This window comes from Dermacentor albipictus, chromosome 3, assembly GCF_038994185.2.
Source record: "Dermacentor albipictus isolate Rhodes 1998 colony chromosome 3, USDA_Dalb.pri_finalv2, whole genome shotgun sequence".
Classification (NCBI taxonomy): domain Eukaryota; kingdom Metazoa; phylum Arthropoda; class Arachnida; order Ixodida; family Ixodidae; genus Dermacentor; species Dermacentor albipictus.
Genome location: NC_091823.1, coordinates 191,531 through 208,520, shown reverse-complemented (window position 1 = coordinate 208,520; position 16,990 = coordinate 191,531). Strand labels below are relative to the sequence as shown.

Here is a 16,990-nt window from a genome sequence, read left to right as displayed (position 1 = left end):
AAAGTTGAGCGTTGCATCAGTGCGCCCCCTTTTTTAAGGGGGACGATCAGGAAGTGGAGGATAGCTTGATCTTATTGTACGTAGTATTATGTTCAGCAGTGATGCCTGCCATCCACCACCAAGCTCAACAAGGGGACGTGACGACATAAGTGCAAGTTGTGTAGATGTCAGCAGTACATCATTGACATAACTAAATATGCTGTAATCTAGGTTGATTACCCACACAAGGTTAACCCTTGCCACCCAGAAATTCGGAATTGAAAAGAAGTGACTAGAAGACAGAAAAGATGGGAAGGTGAGAGAGAAAGAAAAAGATTGAAGAGGGGGACAGGGAAAGGCAATTGCCGATTTCCTCCACGTGGGTCAGTCTGGAGGTGCCATCTATGTGAAGCAGAGGCTAAAGAGGTGTTTTGCCTCTGCTGGGCTACTTAAAGGTCCCACCCCCCAGGATCCCTCTTTCCCCAGACACGGCTATAAGCTGCTCATGGCTACACGCGGGAGGGCCAACTCTCATGTGCTCAGGTACGTGGTGTCGCAACACACCAAACACCTGCTGACGCATATGCCCCTGCAGAGGGAGAGCACATGTTAAAGTGACACCTAAATATTTACCCTGAAATACACAAGTGAGGAGTGTATCATTAATAATGTAAGTAAAATCAGATATCCACTGCTTTCTACTTACTGTTAGCATTACTTATCTTTGGGCAATTAGGGTCATCTGCCACTCCTGACACCAAGAAAAGGTAGAATTTTGTTTATGGTGATCGTTATTGCAAATAATTTCGTGATACGAAAAACAGCTGTCAGCGAATAGACGAATGTTACTATGTAATTGGGAAGACAAATCGTTTATGTATGTCAAAAATAAAACTGGGCCCAAAACACTGCCTTCTCCCACTCCGGATGTAATAGGTGCTAAATTGGAAGCTTCGGTCTGAATATACACGAATTGTGAGTGGCAGTGGGCAGCACACTCACTAATGAGTGAACTCACTCACATTCACTCGCACTCATTTAAAAGGCATGAGTGTGAGTGAGTGCCAGGGAGTGTGAGCAGACATGAGTGCAACTGCGAGTGAGGGCCAGTGAGTGTGAGTGGAGGTGAGTGCGAGCGTGAGTGGATGCATGTGAGTGTGAGTGGAGGTGAGTGTGAACGTGAGTGAGTGCGGGGCCTGGAAGAATTATGATGAGTGAGTGTGAGTGAGTATTCTCCCACACTGCCGACCTATGGTGAAAATATACTAGGACAAGATTATCTGATTACATATGAATTGGGTTCGATTTCACCCAGCATGGGAGAAATTCTTGATTTTTTTTGCATTAAGAGGAAGCTTTAGCTCATGTCCAACTCTGACGTGGCCCATTCAAACACGTGTAAAATGCAGAAATGCTTTACGGAGATAACCCCTGGACCAATTTTCATAAGATTTGTTGCATTTGAGAGAGAAAGTTAAATTCTAGTGACTGTTAGAAGCCAAATTTCGATTTAGGGCCTTCATTTAGTTAAGACTTTTCATAAATTTGAAAGTTAGAAAAAAGATAGAAGCACAAAGTTTACAAATTAATAGCTCTGCATCAAGAACAGATACCGCGGTTCTGTAAATGGCGTCTGTTAGACCATTCAAATCGGATAAATTCGATGTGTCAATTTATATCTTATATGAATTCATTATGTTGTGTATGACGGTCTGCATAAGGTGTATTTCCATATTACTAAATTGTCAAGTTGCCTTCAAAGAGGTTCATTCAAGAGCAGCAGGTATCCTGTGACATATGCCCAGTGAGCCAAGTTTGTGTCAAATAGGTGCATTAAAGAGGTTATTCAGAGCTTCTCATTAATTTTCGTTATTCAATATAAGTCTCTGGTGTCAAGTCCACTTCTGAATTGGAAGGATTGAGAATAATTTTGTTTTCTGTCATTTTTTGCAGTGGTCACAAACACAAGGGTATAGCCAGGGGTGGCACATTAGGCATGTGCCCCCCCCCCCCATCGCTCCCCCCTCCACTCTAAATTTCTGTTAGTATGCGGCTTTCTGAGCCTCCCCGCCTCACCTTTGCCCCGCTCAAGTGGGTGGCCCCCCACCCCACCCCTCCCAAAACAAATTCTAGCTATCCCACTGCACAGACTGTTTCCATGCAGTGAAGATGACGTGACTTTCAGATCACCATTATGAGTTGCTATCCTTTCCACATGGTGTGTCACTTCTAATTAGAATATTTCCTTCTTGGGATCATCGTTGGGTGCAATAATGGACCCAGGATAGAGTGTGTAAGCGTGACTGAATGGGGATGTAGAAAGAAACAGATACACAGAGACTGCGCTACTTTCAACGCCTACACACTCCATCATGGATTCAAACCAGCTAACCTGCCAACATGTTTTATCCAATAATAGATCACTGTAACCATAAATGGATGCAGCTTAATTTGATTTTAGTCCTATTTTGGTGTGGATGAGCTTGACTCGGCCTCAGTGGAAGTGGTACTAACAGTGTGGGTGAGTTCTAGTTGGGTAAATGATTCAATATTTCCGTGATGCCATCAGAGGCCACCATGTGCAACATGTGGTGCCACGAATACCTAAGCTCATGCAAGGTTATTGTGTAAAAGGCTTTAGATAGATTTAAAGAAGAAATTAGTGGACAGGAAAACTATAGTTGAACCAAATATTCCAGCAACAGGTACAGATGTCATGTAGGGTTGCTTGTTACAGGCCCCTTATGTTTTCGTAAGGTTTTCTAAGGTGATCACAGTGTTATTTACTACAGCAGAGCCCTGTTTCATGCTGTAAAATCCTATGGTAACCCTAAGTGTCAGTTGAAATTGCAATTTGTGTGCTTCACATGGTGCTTCAGGTCACCAGCAATATTTACAGTACATACGAGGCACGCACCTCACTAGGAACTAGCCTGTTGACTTTGCTTTGACTGTGGCACATAATAGCATTCTTTAGTGAACTTCAGCTACCATTGACATCTTCAGTTTGTACACTTGCTTGGCCTCTGAATGTGTGGGCTTGGGTTAACTTATCCAGTCCATACATGCTATGTGATTTGCTGATTCTGTGCAATGCTCTGCTCATACCAAAAGAGATAAAGGTAGCGGGTGCTTAGCACAGCCTTTCCAACAAGCAGTGCGTTGTGCTTTAGTGCTGCATGCCAAATGGCACCTATGCAGGTGGCTGACGCAAGGCTTCAGGTCCCAGGGTCGCCTGGCGATTGACAGTCGTGGCCACAAGGACCTGAATTTGGCAGTGGACCTTGATGGCTCTAGCCTTGATGCAAAAGGAGGCATTGTTGGTGGGGCCATCGAGCTTAGCCGTATTCACACACACAGTGAGTGCTTCCTTTGACACCACCCTGAGGTAGCTATAATGTGAGCTCATCATGCAATGAGGGCAAGCAACAGGTTTTGAGTGTGGGCACCCCACGATGCAGTGGGCCTGCAGGAAAACTGGGGCCGGGAGCCAGTGCATACATTAACGCTGGCACTGTGGGCAGCTGAGAGTCGGCTCGACTACATGGGCAGCAGTGTGCTCATGGGCCGGGTCTCCCAGCTCACTGTGGAGCTGCGGGACGAGTGGCGGCTCTGTGAAGGCTGTGAGGCTACCAAGCGACCGGCACTGCTGTTTGTCCATGGCCAGGTCAGTTCACAATGTTATTACTTTAAAAGCATTGAGCATATTGTGTGCTGTGTTAGGTAAGACCTGAAACACTGTATGTGGTGTCAGCGACTATTTTGTGACTGCAACAGCTGCGAAATGGCTAGAAGCACTTAAGTTACAAGCAGGGCACCTGACGTTGCACAGGCTTTTGTCTCAGATCTGCATCTTTATTTCACTTCATAAAACACATCGCCATTGCCTCAGTTGTTAAAAGCTCATCTGTGCTTTACCACATCTGTCCTTAATCATTCCGGTCTTCAGCATATATGGGGCGAGAATCCACACTATGTTGTCAACTCTTGAGTGGATGAAGCAGGGACGAAGATGGGGTTTGAGGAGGAGGAGGGCGGCTGCCAAGTGCCTGGAGCCTGTGCACACAACAAAGTTAAAGAACATTTTTTACTCTTACCGTATCACGATTTACAACAAGAAAGGTGCAGTATAGTTGCCTGGCGAACACGGTTACAAATATGAATAGAGGTACATAAATGGTAAGTAATTACAGCTGAACTGGAACCACAACAAAAACGAAACCATATTTATGTTTATAAGAATGCAACAGAACACTGGAAAGAAGAATGTGCAAACGAGCTTTCAAGCATTATAAAAAGAACATCTGGTATGTTTATTATTGTACACTAAAATAAAAAGGAAATGTCCGCACATTTTTCCACCCAACCGGGTCAAGTCAGGACATGGGACATTTACTCAAAAGTCATGACTGTCCCGCTAAATTTGCGATGGTTCACAACCCTAATCCTCACAGAAAAGCTAGCTGGTTGAAATAATAGCAAGTAGAGTATGTACAGGTGCAATGTTAAAATCACAAGTGCTCTTAATTGGGCAAGCTGTGTGCAGACTAACACTAGCCAAAAAGAACCTGTTTAAGGCAAACTTGTTCCTAAATGGTGCTTGATAGGAGCAAGCCAAGCTTGGCAGCAATTATTGAATCAAATCTTTCTGCTCGAATTCATCTGCCATTGCATCGTTGTACTGTTTGTATAAAAGGCTTACGGGACACAGACTTTGTGAAAAATCTGCTTCCGTACTGCTTGCGTGCACAGCCTAGAGTGGCAGCTTCTTGTATTAGTATGTGTGGCCTAATCCATTTCTTGACAGGCTGCACAGCCAAGTCACGTGGAAATTGTGCTTTTTTGTGCAACCTACGCCCTGTAAACTGCCACCAAATGTGCAATTCCAGAGCAGCCTCTGGGGTTCACATTGGTTTTAGGTGCAGCAGTTGCGACATTTGTACAATCTGAATGCAATTGGCTCTCCTTACTAATGAAGGAACAGATGTTTTGCTGCATAAATCGCATCTTGTGCCTGATTGATGAGCACTAAAACATTGATACCTGAGGGAAAGTGGTGAAAGGCCAAAAATAGAAAAACACTAATTTGGTACTACAGTTGACTTCTGTTGATTCGACCCTGATGGCAGCGACAAAATTGATAATTATCGAGTAGGTTGAATGAAGGTAAGTGCATCATAGCAGCCATATTGCGTGTAGTTCAGATTCTTCCACCAGGTGACGCCACTCAGTCATGTTTGAATAAAAGGGGTGGAAAATCTGCTCTTTGCCATTGCAGCATGTTCCAGTTTGTTCCTGTTGTGACAGGTCATCTGCTGTAGTTAAGAACAACTCTCTAGCGAGTGTGCCATTGCACCCGCTGTCGAGCCCACTCAGCTCGCACGCACAGTACAGTAGACTTCTGTTAATTAGACTCTAGTTATTTCAATTTCTCGGATAATTTGATTGCAGCCGAAAGTTCTAGATAGATTGGGGAGTTTTACATGCCAAAACCGCTATCTGTTCATGAAGCACGCCATAGTGGGGGACTCTGGGAATTCGGACCAACTGGGGTTCTTTAACATGCTTCTAAATATAAGTACACGGGTGCTTTTGCACCCGTGTCTGTCTTTATTGCACTGTTCACATTTTTGTGCTTGTGTGTGTGTGTGTGCTGAAATCGGAGACTATCAAGTGCACTGTTGCACATACAATGGGGGAGGGAAACCCTTTGGAAAAAGAAATGGCAGGAAACTTGGCTCGGCTGCTGCGCACAATCATCACCCCCTGTAACAAGCAGACGGCATTCTTTTGCAGTCATCTGCAGCTACAGTAATTTCTTAGTGTGTGATGACTCATCGAAAAAGAAAATGGCTGGGGGATGCGAGCACTATGGTAGTGCTCGCATATAATAGATCTTTCCAACGAGAAGACAGCCTATTGGAAATCGCATGTTTCAAAGGTAATGTGCATTTGCGATGGGGGTAGGAATACATGACATTTGGTTTGTTGCGCGCAGCTGGGAATGTTACAGGTCACGCAGCCATCTGCACTTTTTCACTGAAGTTGACTTGCCATGGTTGCTTAGTGGCTGCTAAACATGAGGTCGCAGGTTCAAAACCCAGCCACCTTGGCTGCATTTTGATGGTGGCAAAATGTAAAAAAGCATGTGTACTGTGCATTGGGCCCCGAACCACCTTTTTCTGGAGCTTCAAAAGCACCTTCGGGCAAGTTTCATACCTCCCAGGAACATGTATTCGAAAGAATTTTTTAAAAAGACCTAGCAGGAACGTAGATATTGCGAGAGGAATATTTATCTCTCTCATTCCTCCTCAACATCCTCCGTTCTGATGGAGGGAGGCAGTGCCTATGGTGATGCCCCGCCCATGGAATTACATCACCAGGCTTCAGTGTTTCTTCTTTCGCTGATACTTTTCACGCAAATTAACGGATGCTGGGTGCTGTTGGCAACACGGTATTTCCGGTCACCTGCTTCTGAGTGCGCAAGGCCAACGTTTCTGCACGGCTGTGTAACTGGTCCTCCAACTGACCCCCTGCTGTTTGTAACGTCGTCTGTGTGCGACCTGTTTCAATAGTGTGCATAGTTACATCGGTAGCGCGCCTAAGAGCTCCCCAATGGACACCGTACTCCATGCTCTCATATTATGCTCAGTGTGCGCACTGACCAGCACAGGATCCGCGGCGTTGGAACTAAGTGGCAGTGCCGCTTCATAAGCTCCGCAAGGTTTGAGACCACTTCTGGCACTCAAAACTACTTGAAACAAACGAGGTACGAACGTGGCGATGCCGAAAAGACGGTGTGGTCAAACATAGTTCGAATGCATGCGGACGCGCCAACTCTGGGCGCCGCTGAGCCATGGCTGAGCATCAGCAGACGACAGGTGGTTTCACCCGGAAGTGCATCATCCATATGAAAACTTAAAGCAAAGCTTTCGCTTACTTCAGCTATACTTCAGCCCGTTTAGTTAACTGTGTCAATTAATATCCACGGTAACAGTAGGAAGAAGTGCACTTATCCAAACACCCTTCTTGATTGATGTCAGTGATCAGCCAATAGCCACGGTGTAAGGGAAGTGCTTTATGACAAAATAAAGCACGCAACAGAGAGTGAGAAAATGGATTCTTTTGAAACGAGATAGTTTGAGAAAAAGGTGTCGCGCTCTGCTTGTGAGCCCCACGTGTCGCGCATGAGTGCAAAATTTGTATGAGATGTTCACAGCAGCATGTACCATCCGCTGAATGTGTTTTTTCTCAAAGTCCGAGGGGTGGTTCAGGGCCCCTTTAAAGAACACAAGTGGTCAAAATTAATCAGAAGTCTCCCACTACGGTGTGCGTCTTACCCCAGAATTGTTTTTCCACTGTGTTTGGAAAAATAACGGCTCACTCTAATCCTATTGTGAATCCTACCACCATCATGCAGATGTAGATGTAGATACTGCATCCGCCACAGGGCACCACCATGAGTCCACTGGCAAAGCGCATTGTGGCTCACTGAGGAGAAACGCATTTCGCTTACATTTAGCATGCCATAGGCACCAAAATCGAAAGTCGTGGCGTCTACGTTAACATCCAAAATGAAATTTGAACTGTGCGGCACAGTGACATTTAGAAGGGGGAGCGTGTGGGCCTACCCCATTCCACCGTAGCCTTAGCAGTGCAAGGCACTCAAGAAGGAACTTTTCTCAAAGTATTTCTCAAATAGCCTATTTTTAATTCAAATGCCTTTCTCCGTTTCAATAAAAAGTTGTTCAGGGCCCCTTTAAAAACGTGCTGCTGTCACTTCCTGAGCAGCAACTACTCCGCCAATCAGTCACGGAATATCTCAGCATCTACAGATGCACTCTACAGGAAATGACTGATGTTGTTCCAACAGTTTGAGTGCTGGGTAGTAGAATGCCCTGAGCCAGGTTGGATGTGGTGTGTTTTTCAGTGCCAGCCTTTCCTGAAGATCTGGCTAAGGTGCTCTCCCAATTACACCAAAGAGTCGAGTACCAATAGTAACACGGCAAACAGTATGCAAACAAGAGAAGAGCTACCATGAAAAGAACAGTAGCAGTAGCAGGTTTTGCTCTCATCAAGAAGGGTGTTCGTTGACTTCAAAGAAGACTCCTCCTTTTCACCACAAGCTGAAGTCGAGAAGAGGCCAAGTCCTTCAGGCTACGAGATGGCAGGAACTGGAGTGCATCAAAACTCTCCAAAGTTCCGCAGAGGTTGCAGGCTTCATCTTCATGAGCTTTTGACCAAGGTGTCGCAACCTCCTTCTGTTGCGGTACAGACACCACCACCTGCTGCTGCCATGGTGCACCTTTTTTCATCTGGCGCACCACAGTCCCAGCTTCTGGCGGTGCAGTCTGCTGCCAGCCGAATGGCCAGTACAAGAACATCGACCACCTTCTTGATTCAAAGAGGTTATGTACAAAAGCGGTCGCTTACTGTATATGGTGTAAAGTATGTGTATTGAGTAATTTGTGTATATAGTGTAGCATGCTAGTGCATGTCTGGCATTTTCAATACTAACTTCTACTAATATTACCAACATGTTAAAGTAAAGAAGGGAGTATGTTGTGATTTTAGCACCTATGATGCACTAAGCTCAGAGGCTATCCCTCAGCTTATGGGTGATTTCATGGTGTCTCATCCCTTTGCTATGCTATAGTGTACTTGACGGCTATGCACGACTATTCTCGCACTGAGTGACATGAGTAGCATATTTCCTTTCGCACTTATGTCGGCAACAATAACACAATCTCCTATGCAAATATGTCATGCAGCGTGCATATCAGCTATGCGATAAATGCCGCATTCCAGGCTTGCATTGAAAAGATTCCTAACGTAAGGTGCTTCAACCATGATGGCGACACACCTTGAGGGTGTGCAACTTGGGAAGCAGACGTTCGTCAGATGTTGGTGCTCAGGTCAATGCTGCTCGGGTCAAGCTGCACCAAATTTTTAAAAATTGCCTGTGGCAAGTAGCGCAAATGTAACCCTTGATCTAAATTACTCGATAAGGCAGCCATTACCTATATTAGAAATCAAAATGCTTGATTAAATAATTAGCATAATTATGCTAATAAACTTTTTTATTGATTATTTTATGGCATCTGAGTTCACAAGGCATATCCTTTTGGAATGAATTCTCTGGACTTGACCAGTTCCAAGATATTAATTTTCAAAGTGCCTGATGAAATGCATTGGCGTTCCATTTACCTTCTTAAATAAAATGCTGTTTTGTGAATTAAAGCACAAAAGTAACTGGAACACCAATGCATTTCATCTGACAGTTTGAAAATTAATATCTTGAAACTGGTGCAGTCCAGAGAATTCATTCCAAGGGGACACGCATTGTGAACACACAGGCTATCATTTGTAGGTTGAAATACGTGTTGTAACATAATTAATTAAGGGGCTAATGTAATTAACTTAATTATTCAAGTAAGCATTTCGATTTCTATTAGAAGTAATGGCCGCCTCATTGAGTAATTTTGATCAAAGGTTAGAATTGTGCTATCTGCCACAGGCAATTTTTTTTCATTTGGTACAGCAAAAAAGAACGCCCTATATATCTGTGTACATTTGAAATAAAGGTATGCGTTTCAGCCCAGGCTGAGGACTGTGTACCTGGGTGCATCAGTTATTGCATCCGCGAGCATTGTTGTCTGTTCTCTGTTTGCAGCCACCAAGCAAGCCTTCAACTATGACCCATCAAAAGTAGATCTCGCACGCTCTTTACTGCTGTGCACTGAGAAGGTGACAGCATTCATTCACTGCAGCAGTGTTGTTGTTACAAGAATACATGCTGTTGCACTCGCTGGTGTTCCTATTGCTGTGCAGCAATCCCCGACAAAGATAACATTTATATGTTCTGTGCATAGCATCGAGTTGTCACATTGTGCCAGAAGGATAGAAAAAGACCAAATACTAAATAAGCACATTCTTTCTTTTGTTATTGAATTGGCATGTGGTTTGTGATCTGTCACTATTGCCCTCCTTGAGCACACCATTTTGACATCTTTCGTTGTCACCCGGCATAACTTAATATGATTTCCACTGGTTAAAAGAACTTTAGGAAGAAATTAGAGAAGAGAGACACTGGTTAGTACCAGCGGAAATTTATCAAGTGCATGTTTTACAGGCCTTTTAGTTTAGGGGGCTTTTTTCTTACTGCTAGCTTTGTCTGACCTAACGGTTTGCATAATTGACAAACAGAAACATTAATTCTGCGTAGCCCTAAGGCAATGTTTCAGCCATGGAGCACAACTGGCATGACCAAGTGTAAACATGCAAGTGTCTCTGCTGAGATGGCCACAGTTACCTATCATAAACTTTCATCTGTGCCCATTGTCACATAAAACACAACTCACGAGTTCTAACAATTTTCTGCTCAGGTATTGGTGCTGCCCTCTTGTTCAAACCATTTCATTCCACACGATAACCATTATTATTAATTTCCTGGGTTCGTGTTCAGTTCACGCTCAGGCAAATTCTAAGAATATCAGTTTGTATTCAGATCCAGCCACAATTGCAGTTCGGGTGCATTTTTGTGGTTCTGGTTCAGTCTGGTACTTTGGTTTTGTTTGCATGTAATATCTCTGTTATGAATATATATAAACATGTTTTTAAATCTTTGTGGTAGAGTGCTCCCTAGAAAGTGCTTTTGCAGTTGTTTCCAATGGGTCTCGCAGGTGCACTGGGATCAACTGCAGTTGCTTATCTCCAAGTCAACCACACCCGACCTGGCTAAGATGGGTGCCAAGCTGGAGGAGTTCTTCTCCCAGCAGTTCCACAGTAGTAGACGTGTGTTCTCGTCCATGCGGCTGGCTGGGCCTCGGCCACGTCGCGCCGACCGCATGGGTGGAGGAGGAGAGGAGAGCCGGCATGCCAATCAGCGACACTGGCAAGGGGCCCTAGCACTGGTCTCAGGCCTTCAGCTGGGCTGGGGTCTACGCCTGCCCCTGCATGGCACCTTGGTGGGCGGGAGCATGGACCTGCGAGGTGGGAACGTCTCACTCGCCTGTTTTCATGGCGTCAGCTTTCGATCCAAGGCCTGGGCCCTGTTCAGCCTTCGGCAGCCCAGCATACACTTTGCCACTGAGGCCCAGGATGTGCTTGGCCCGCAGGTGGGCTGTCTTGCATGTTTATACACTTTCATGAAAGGGTTTCCTTTTTGCAGTTGATGCCAGGAGCTGTTGTTCAAGTTGATTCACATTATTTTTTTACCACTAATACGGTAGACTATTGTTACGGTGGGAGAAGAGAACAAGGTCGTCGACGGTGAAGAGGACGAAGTGGCAAGAGCCTCTCGGGATTCTCGGCAGCTGTGTATATACACCAGAACACCGTAAATTCAAAGGGCGCCGCCATATTGATGAGCGCTGGTCGCGCCATTTATCCCAAGCGCCGCGAAGTAGCAGGCCTGGGCTGCCACGCCGGGAGATGCGACCCGGCGCGAAAGCGAAACTTGGGCTTTTTAGCTGGGCGGAAGGGGTGTTTCGCGTTTTTTCTTACCTGTCATTTTCGCTGTCTGGATTCAATCAAACTTCAAGACCTCATGCAAGTCCGCAATGGCCACACTGAGTGCTGTGCAGACTGCAGAAGCGAATACATCGGGTAGGTACGCTATTACGTTTGTACAAACCGCGCGCTATATGCTAGAACACGTGTGAGCTTTTTGGCACGTAACCTGTGAAGGAATTTACAGCACTGTGTTGGTGCCATATATTATTAAAGCACGCAGAACACTGTCATCTGCACTTTCAGTTTGGTCTTGTTTGTCATGGTCTCTACTGGGTTGGCCGCGTTTGGCAACCAACTGGCGAGGTCGTTTGACTGCCTGGTTAGCAGACGTCTGCCCTTCACCACCTGCACATTGAAAACAAAATAGATGTTATAGTAAGAAGGGCTGTAGTTCTTTCCCATGCCATCACTGTTGCGAAGATATAAAGTCCTCTCAAAATGAAATAGAAAATAGACCAGGCCAATTGTATCGTGCAACCACTTAAGAGTACAACATTCAGAACAAAAGCTTACAGCACTCGAACAAGCAGCATATGATGCTAAACCTGCACTCATTGGAAAATGAGGTACTACAGTAGTTATAATGTTCAACTACATGTGCAGTCAAAGCCCGTATAACAGGGCGAGCATGACAGATGCAGGTGTTGTACAGTTGCACAAACCATGACAGGGCACGTAAAATTACCATCCCTACTTAAAGCTGCATCATCAGGACCCCTTTGGTACAAGACAACAACCGCACGTGCATTCCAAGAAATTAGCCCCACCGACTGCAGCTACCTGGTACCAGACCTGTTTCGCTTGTGCGAGGCCATCGGATTGTTGGCGCTCCCTTAGAAATGAAAACAGTAAAAAAAAACTAATGAGAACGATCAAAATTCTGTTACAAAATACAAGAATAATTAAGCACCTTATTTTCCTCGCCATATGAACGGAAATATTTTGCGCTTTGCCCCGCATAACAGCCCGCACGCAGTTTAGAGCTCAGGAGGCTCAAATGAATTCGTTACGAATGACACCTGCAACACCAGCTCGTAAAGGTAGGTGCGCCGCAAGAACACCTTCGGCGACGAATAGTCGTCGTTTACGTTTTTGTGGACGCATGCTACGTGACGAGCAGACTTCGGTTTACTTTCATTAGCAATAACGCTCACCAGCAAGGCCTACAACTTGTCGTTCACGCTTAATCGTCATTCCGTGCACCAGCTGCAAGTATCGCTAACCGCAAACTCAACTGTTCCGCTTAACCGTCGGGAGCTCTGCCTGAATGAAAACACGAAAAGGCTTGCCTTTTTGTTATAGCCAAGGCGAAGCACCGGCGTGGGATTCTGCTCTGTAGGCTTGTTGCCCAGAAAGTGTTCGGAGCAAACCTGCGTGTTACACGTATTACGTTTGTAGGGCGCAAACTTGAACGTGGCACCAAAATATACACAGATCAAATACTCACTCGTGCATTTTCACTGGGTTGGTAGTTCTTCCTATTCACTGCAGCTATCCACCGGTGGCGCAGCTTGGCATTGTTCGTTGCGGATGGAAATCGGCGCAGGCTGAAAACACTGCACCGGCACGATTCCCAACGTGTGTTGTGCTCTTCGCAAACAGCGCTAAGCAACCTGCTCCTTTTCCGCTGGTTGTTTTGGCATCCAAACACGACGCAATGATGCCCAGATGACTTCTTCTACTTTGGATCCGTGTGAACGGGCACATTTCCGCACTTTGGAGCCCTAGAGCTGGCGCTTGCCATGTCTACTGGTCGCCGGCGAACACACTTTGGCAGCCCAGTACAAGATCGCGCCGGTCGACCGGGCAACCTGGGTGCGAGAGTATGCATTCGGTTAGTCTGGGTGCGAGACTAGCGTGTTCTGGTCTATACTATCAGGGTGTCTACCAACCGGGAAAGGCGGGAAAACCGGGAATTCTCAGGGATTTTGAGTAGTCTGGAAAAACTCAGGGAAAACTCAGGGAATTTGTGCCTCTATCAGGGAAGATTAGCTGTAATTTTATTGAAAGGGTTGAAAGTCGTGGTAATGCTGGCTCGAGCAACAGACAGGAATCATAATGAATCGTCCTTGACGTCCTGTCGTCGGCTGGAGGAGTTGCCGGTGTACAGTCAATAGAGACCTTTAGCGTGTCCGGTAATCGGGAAAGCGCGGGCGGGTTTCCGGTTTAGCGGAGGCGTCAAACTGAGCGACCAGATCGGTGGCGCCAGCTGGTGGCGCAAAGCTCAACCACACAAACACAGAGCTAATTACTATGTTCTGCTTAGCTGCTGGCGTAAATTTTCGACAGTGGCGTAATCGTGTTCACAATTACGCCGCTGCCAAAAATTTGCACGAGTGGCGAAGCAGGATATGGTGAGCTACTGCAGTTTTAGCTCTGCGTTTGTCTGGTTGAGCTCTACAACACCAGGCGGCTTCACCGCTCACGTTTACGCCCCGACCATCCGGTAATCCGGCCAAACCGCTCCCGTTTACCGGAGTAGCGTATAAGCTAAACGTCTCTAATGACCGACTTTACGGGTTCCCGATAGTTTGGACGGCTTCGCGGCACCACCACGTACCCCATAGAGTCAATGTATCAGAACGTCTGAAATTTCGGACGCTAAAACCCTTCTCCGTCCAATTTTCCGGGCGTTTTGCCCTGACCGCAGGTCTGAAACGGCATTAATCAAAGCCACCACTGCTGCCATTTTGATTACCTCTCCGCCTGAAACCGGCGCTCTCGCACGCAGATCCGCTGGCAGCCGTCTATAGCCACTGCTGCGGCAATGCTAGGCCTTGCTGCTTCAACGTTCGCTATGAAGCTTCTTGCCGTTGGGTGCCGTGTTTTTTATTGAAAAAATTTGCTGCTATCAGCAATGGTACGGACTCGACCTTTGCGGTCCGCGCGATTAGCTTAGAAGCTTGGAAAGCACGGTGCGTTGCATAATTCCGGTTCCTGAAAGTCAGTTCCTGAATGTTACTTGGCGAAGCATACGCAAAAGTATTGCAGTGAAGCATAACAAGCGTGGGAAGGGGATATTGCCTCGGACACAGTATGTATTCCTTGATTATACACGCGTGCACCCCTTATTTCCTCTCACAGTACGAGCATCGATATGCCTAATACATGTACCGACAGGCCTTCAGAGCGTTTTCGAATGTGCCTGTGGCGGTTTGAGCCCTTATGGGCAGTAATATATGACATGCATTTATTTTTTTCCAACTGGCCGATTTTTCGGACGTTTTTACGGCCCCTAAGGAGTTCGAAAACTAGGACATGAACTGTGCAACTGACCAAGAAGATGCTTCAAATGGTCCGTGGGGCGAACGAGTGATGGAATGAGTACAATAACAGAAAGGACCTACGCATTGAGGAATTAACGGGAAATGAAGCGTGCCGCTGCCGTTTTGAAGGAGCTTGAGCTCAAAAAACAAAGTGTTAGCTGATGCCGAGATGCAAGTGTCCCTCATCTAAACAAAAATAAACTCTTTGAAGCAGACTGAAACAACAGTGAGGCGTCGTGCGCGGGCTGAGAGTATGTCAGGACGGTTGAGGTTGATTTACGAGCTGTTGAGAGAGAATCTCAATTGTGACAAAGTTCGGGCCTCATGCCACTGAGCTTGCTATCAGTTGATAGAAATAGCTCATATTCGAAAATATTTGCTTTTGTATGCATTTCCTTTTTTATTCGTATTTGAGAATGTTCGGCTCGATTTGCAATTTTTTCGAAGACATTTTATTTGCTGTGCATTTTACTAACCCCTCCCTTTTATTCTCTTCTTGAATAACGTGAACACTACTCCTTAGTATTCAAATTAGAATAAGCCATTCTTTTTTTTATATATATATATGCTTGAGTGCTGAGTGCTGATCCAGTCCGTGGTTCATCAGGAAATCACTAATATGATGGGTCTTGAGTCTCCTTGAGTCGCCCTGAGTGACCGCATCTGGTGATATGGTTTCAGCTCGTCTTGACATAAAACAGTTCTGCATCACTCAGGCAATTTTGCAAAGGCACTCAGGGAAAACCTGGAAAACTCAGGGAATTTGGAAATGTCAACTTGGTAGACACCCTGAATATACGCTTTGTAAATACCGTGACATTTTGGTGGGCGTGCGGAGTACGCATCTTCGCCACGGAGCTCCGCAGTGGACATCTCACCCAGCCTGGGACCATGCTTCTAGTGGAAGGCACCGCATCTGCAGCTGCAATGCCGACTACGCATACCCAGTACGTTGCTCTACTCACGTCGCAAGACCCCGCAAGTTCACCGCGCCTTGATGGTGTTGACGTGGAGAATGGTTGAAGATGTATGAGTGCATCAGCAAGGGGAGCAGATGGGATCTGACCATAATGCTGGCCAATGTCGTGTTCTACCTTGACGGAACACCGTGAATGTGGTTTTATACACGCGAGGAAGAGCTAACCAGCTGGGACATGTTCAAGGAAAAGCTGTTCGACGTTTTTGGTAATCCGAACGCGTCGACAACTAGCCGCCAAGCAACAACTCACCACGCGTGCCCAAACTGCTACCGAGTGGTATGTCTCCTACATTCAGGACGTCCTAGCCTTCTGTCATAAATCGACACATCCTTGCCAGAGGCGGAACAGGTTGGACATATGATCAAAGGCATCGCGGACGATGCATTAAACCTTTTGGTCTTCAGAAACTTATCGATTGTCGACGCCATCATGAAGGAATGCCACCGATTTCGAGCAGGCGAAGAAGACTCGCCATATATACAATCAGTTTACACGGCTTCCAAATACTGCAGCGACCTCTTCCTGTACCAACCAATCTAGCTTGCCACCACCAAGGGAAAACATGTCCTGAATTGTAAGCCCGCAAACTCTAAGCAGTGTTTCCTGCCTCGCCCTCAACAGACGTCTTGGAACAACACTACTGAAACGATATCACTGATCCAGTCCGTGGTTCATCAGGAAATCACTAATATGGGTCTTCCAAGTGCCTGCTCCTTGAGTCGCCCTGACACCCGCCCTGCTCCTATGCCTTGGTCCTATCACAGTCCACCTCACAGTGTCCATTATTCCTCCATTACCAGGAATCCCTTGGCACTGGCGTACACCTGACGACAGGCAGATCTGTTTCTGCTGCGGCAAATCGGTCACGTTTCTCATCATTGCTGGAGCCATTGGCTGTCCACCCCTCGAAATACCTTCCGGAATTCAAGTCCGCCCCCGAAGTTCTTTCCCCCCGTCGCTTCCTACGATGCTTCCGACGCCACTACCTCGACTCGCCGCAATGCTCACTCGCCCTCGCCTCAATGTCGCTAGCCACGTCCGCCCTAGCTCTACCGCTCGCCGTCACCGACCTACCCAGGACTGTCCCAGCAGGAAAACTAGGAAATTCAGCACCTCGAGGTGGTGCTGTAATGTCGGGTTTGCCCCACAATCCTCCTTTGACGCTGCTTACAAGCGACTGCCCCCTGCTCATTCGTTGGGGACTTCAACGCCGGTCATACTCTGTGGGGATACCTGGGCGACACCCGCAAG

The 16,990-nt window shown here is 46.4% G+C and overlaps 1 protein-coding gene and 1 long non-coding RNA gene across 6 annotated transcripts in view; one reads left to right on the top strand and one right to left on the bottom strand.

Annotated features, from left to right (window-relative positions):
• The window catches only part of tweek (transmembrane protein KIAA1109 homolog tweek), a 576,634-nt gene that overhangs the window by 536,757 nt on the left and 22,887 nt on the right, over nt 1-16,990 (top strand). For all 4 annotated transcript variants that reach the window (XM_070534911.1, XM_070534912.1, XM_070534910.1 and 1 more), the window contains 3 exons: nt 3,181-3,338; nt 3,441-3,646; nt 10,662-11,096. In XM_070534911.1, the coding sequence (XP_070391012.1) occupies nt 3,181-3,338; nt 3,441-3,646; nt 10,662-11,096 (799 nt within the window). The remainder of the gene's footprint in view (nt 1-3,180; nt 3,339-3,440; nt 3,647-10,661; nt 11,097-16,990) is intronic.
• Nucleotides 3,814-16,990, bottom strand: part of LOC139057137 (uncharacterized) — a 33,841-nt gene continuing 20,664 nt past the window's right edge. The window contains exons 3-6 of one of the 2 annotated variants that reach the window (XR_011512575.1): nt 12,941-13,304; nt 12,783-12,863; nt 11,485-11,838; nt 10,847-10,964 (exon numbers count right to left, since the gene is read on the bottom strand). This is a non-coding gene — a long non-coding RNA (uncharacterized lncRNA). Of the gene's footprint in view, nt 4,036-10,712; nt 10,965-11,484; nt 11,839-12,782; nt 12,864-12,940; nt 13,305-16,990 lie in introns of those variants that run through there. The other variant, XR_011512574.1, reaches the window with a different exon arrangement.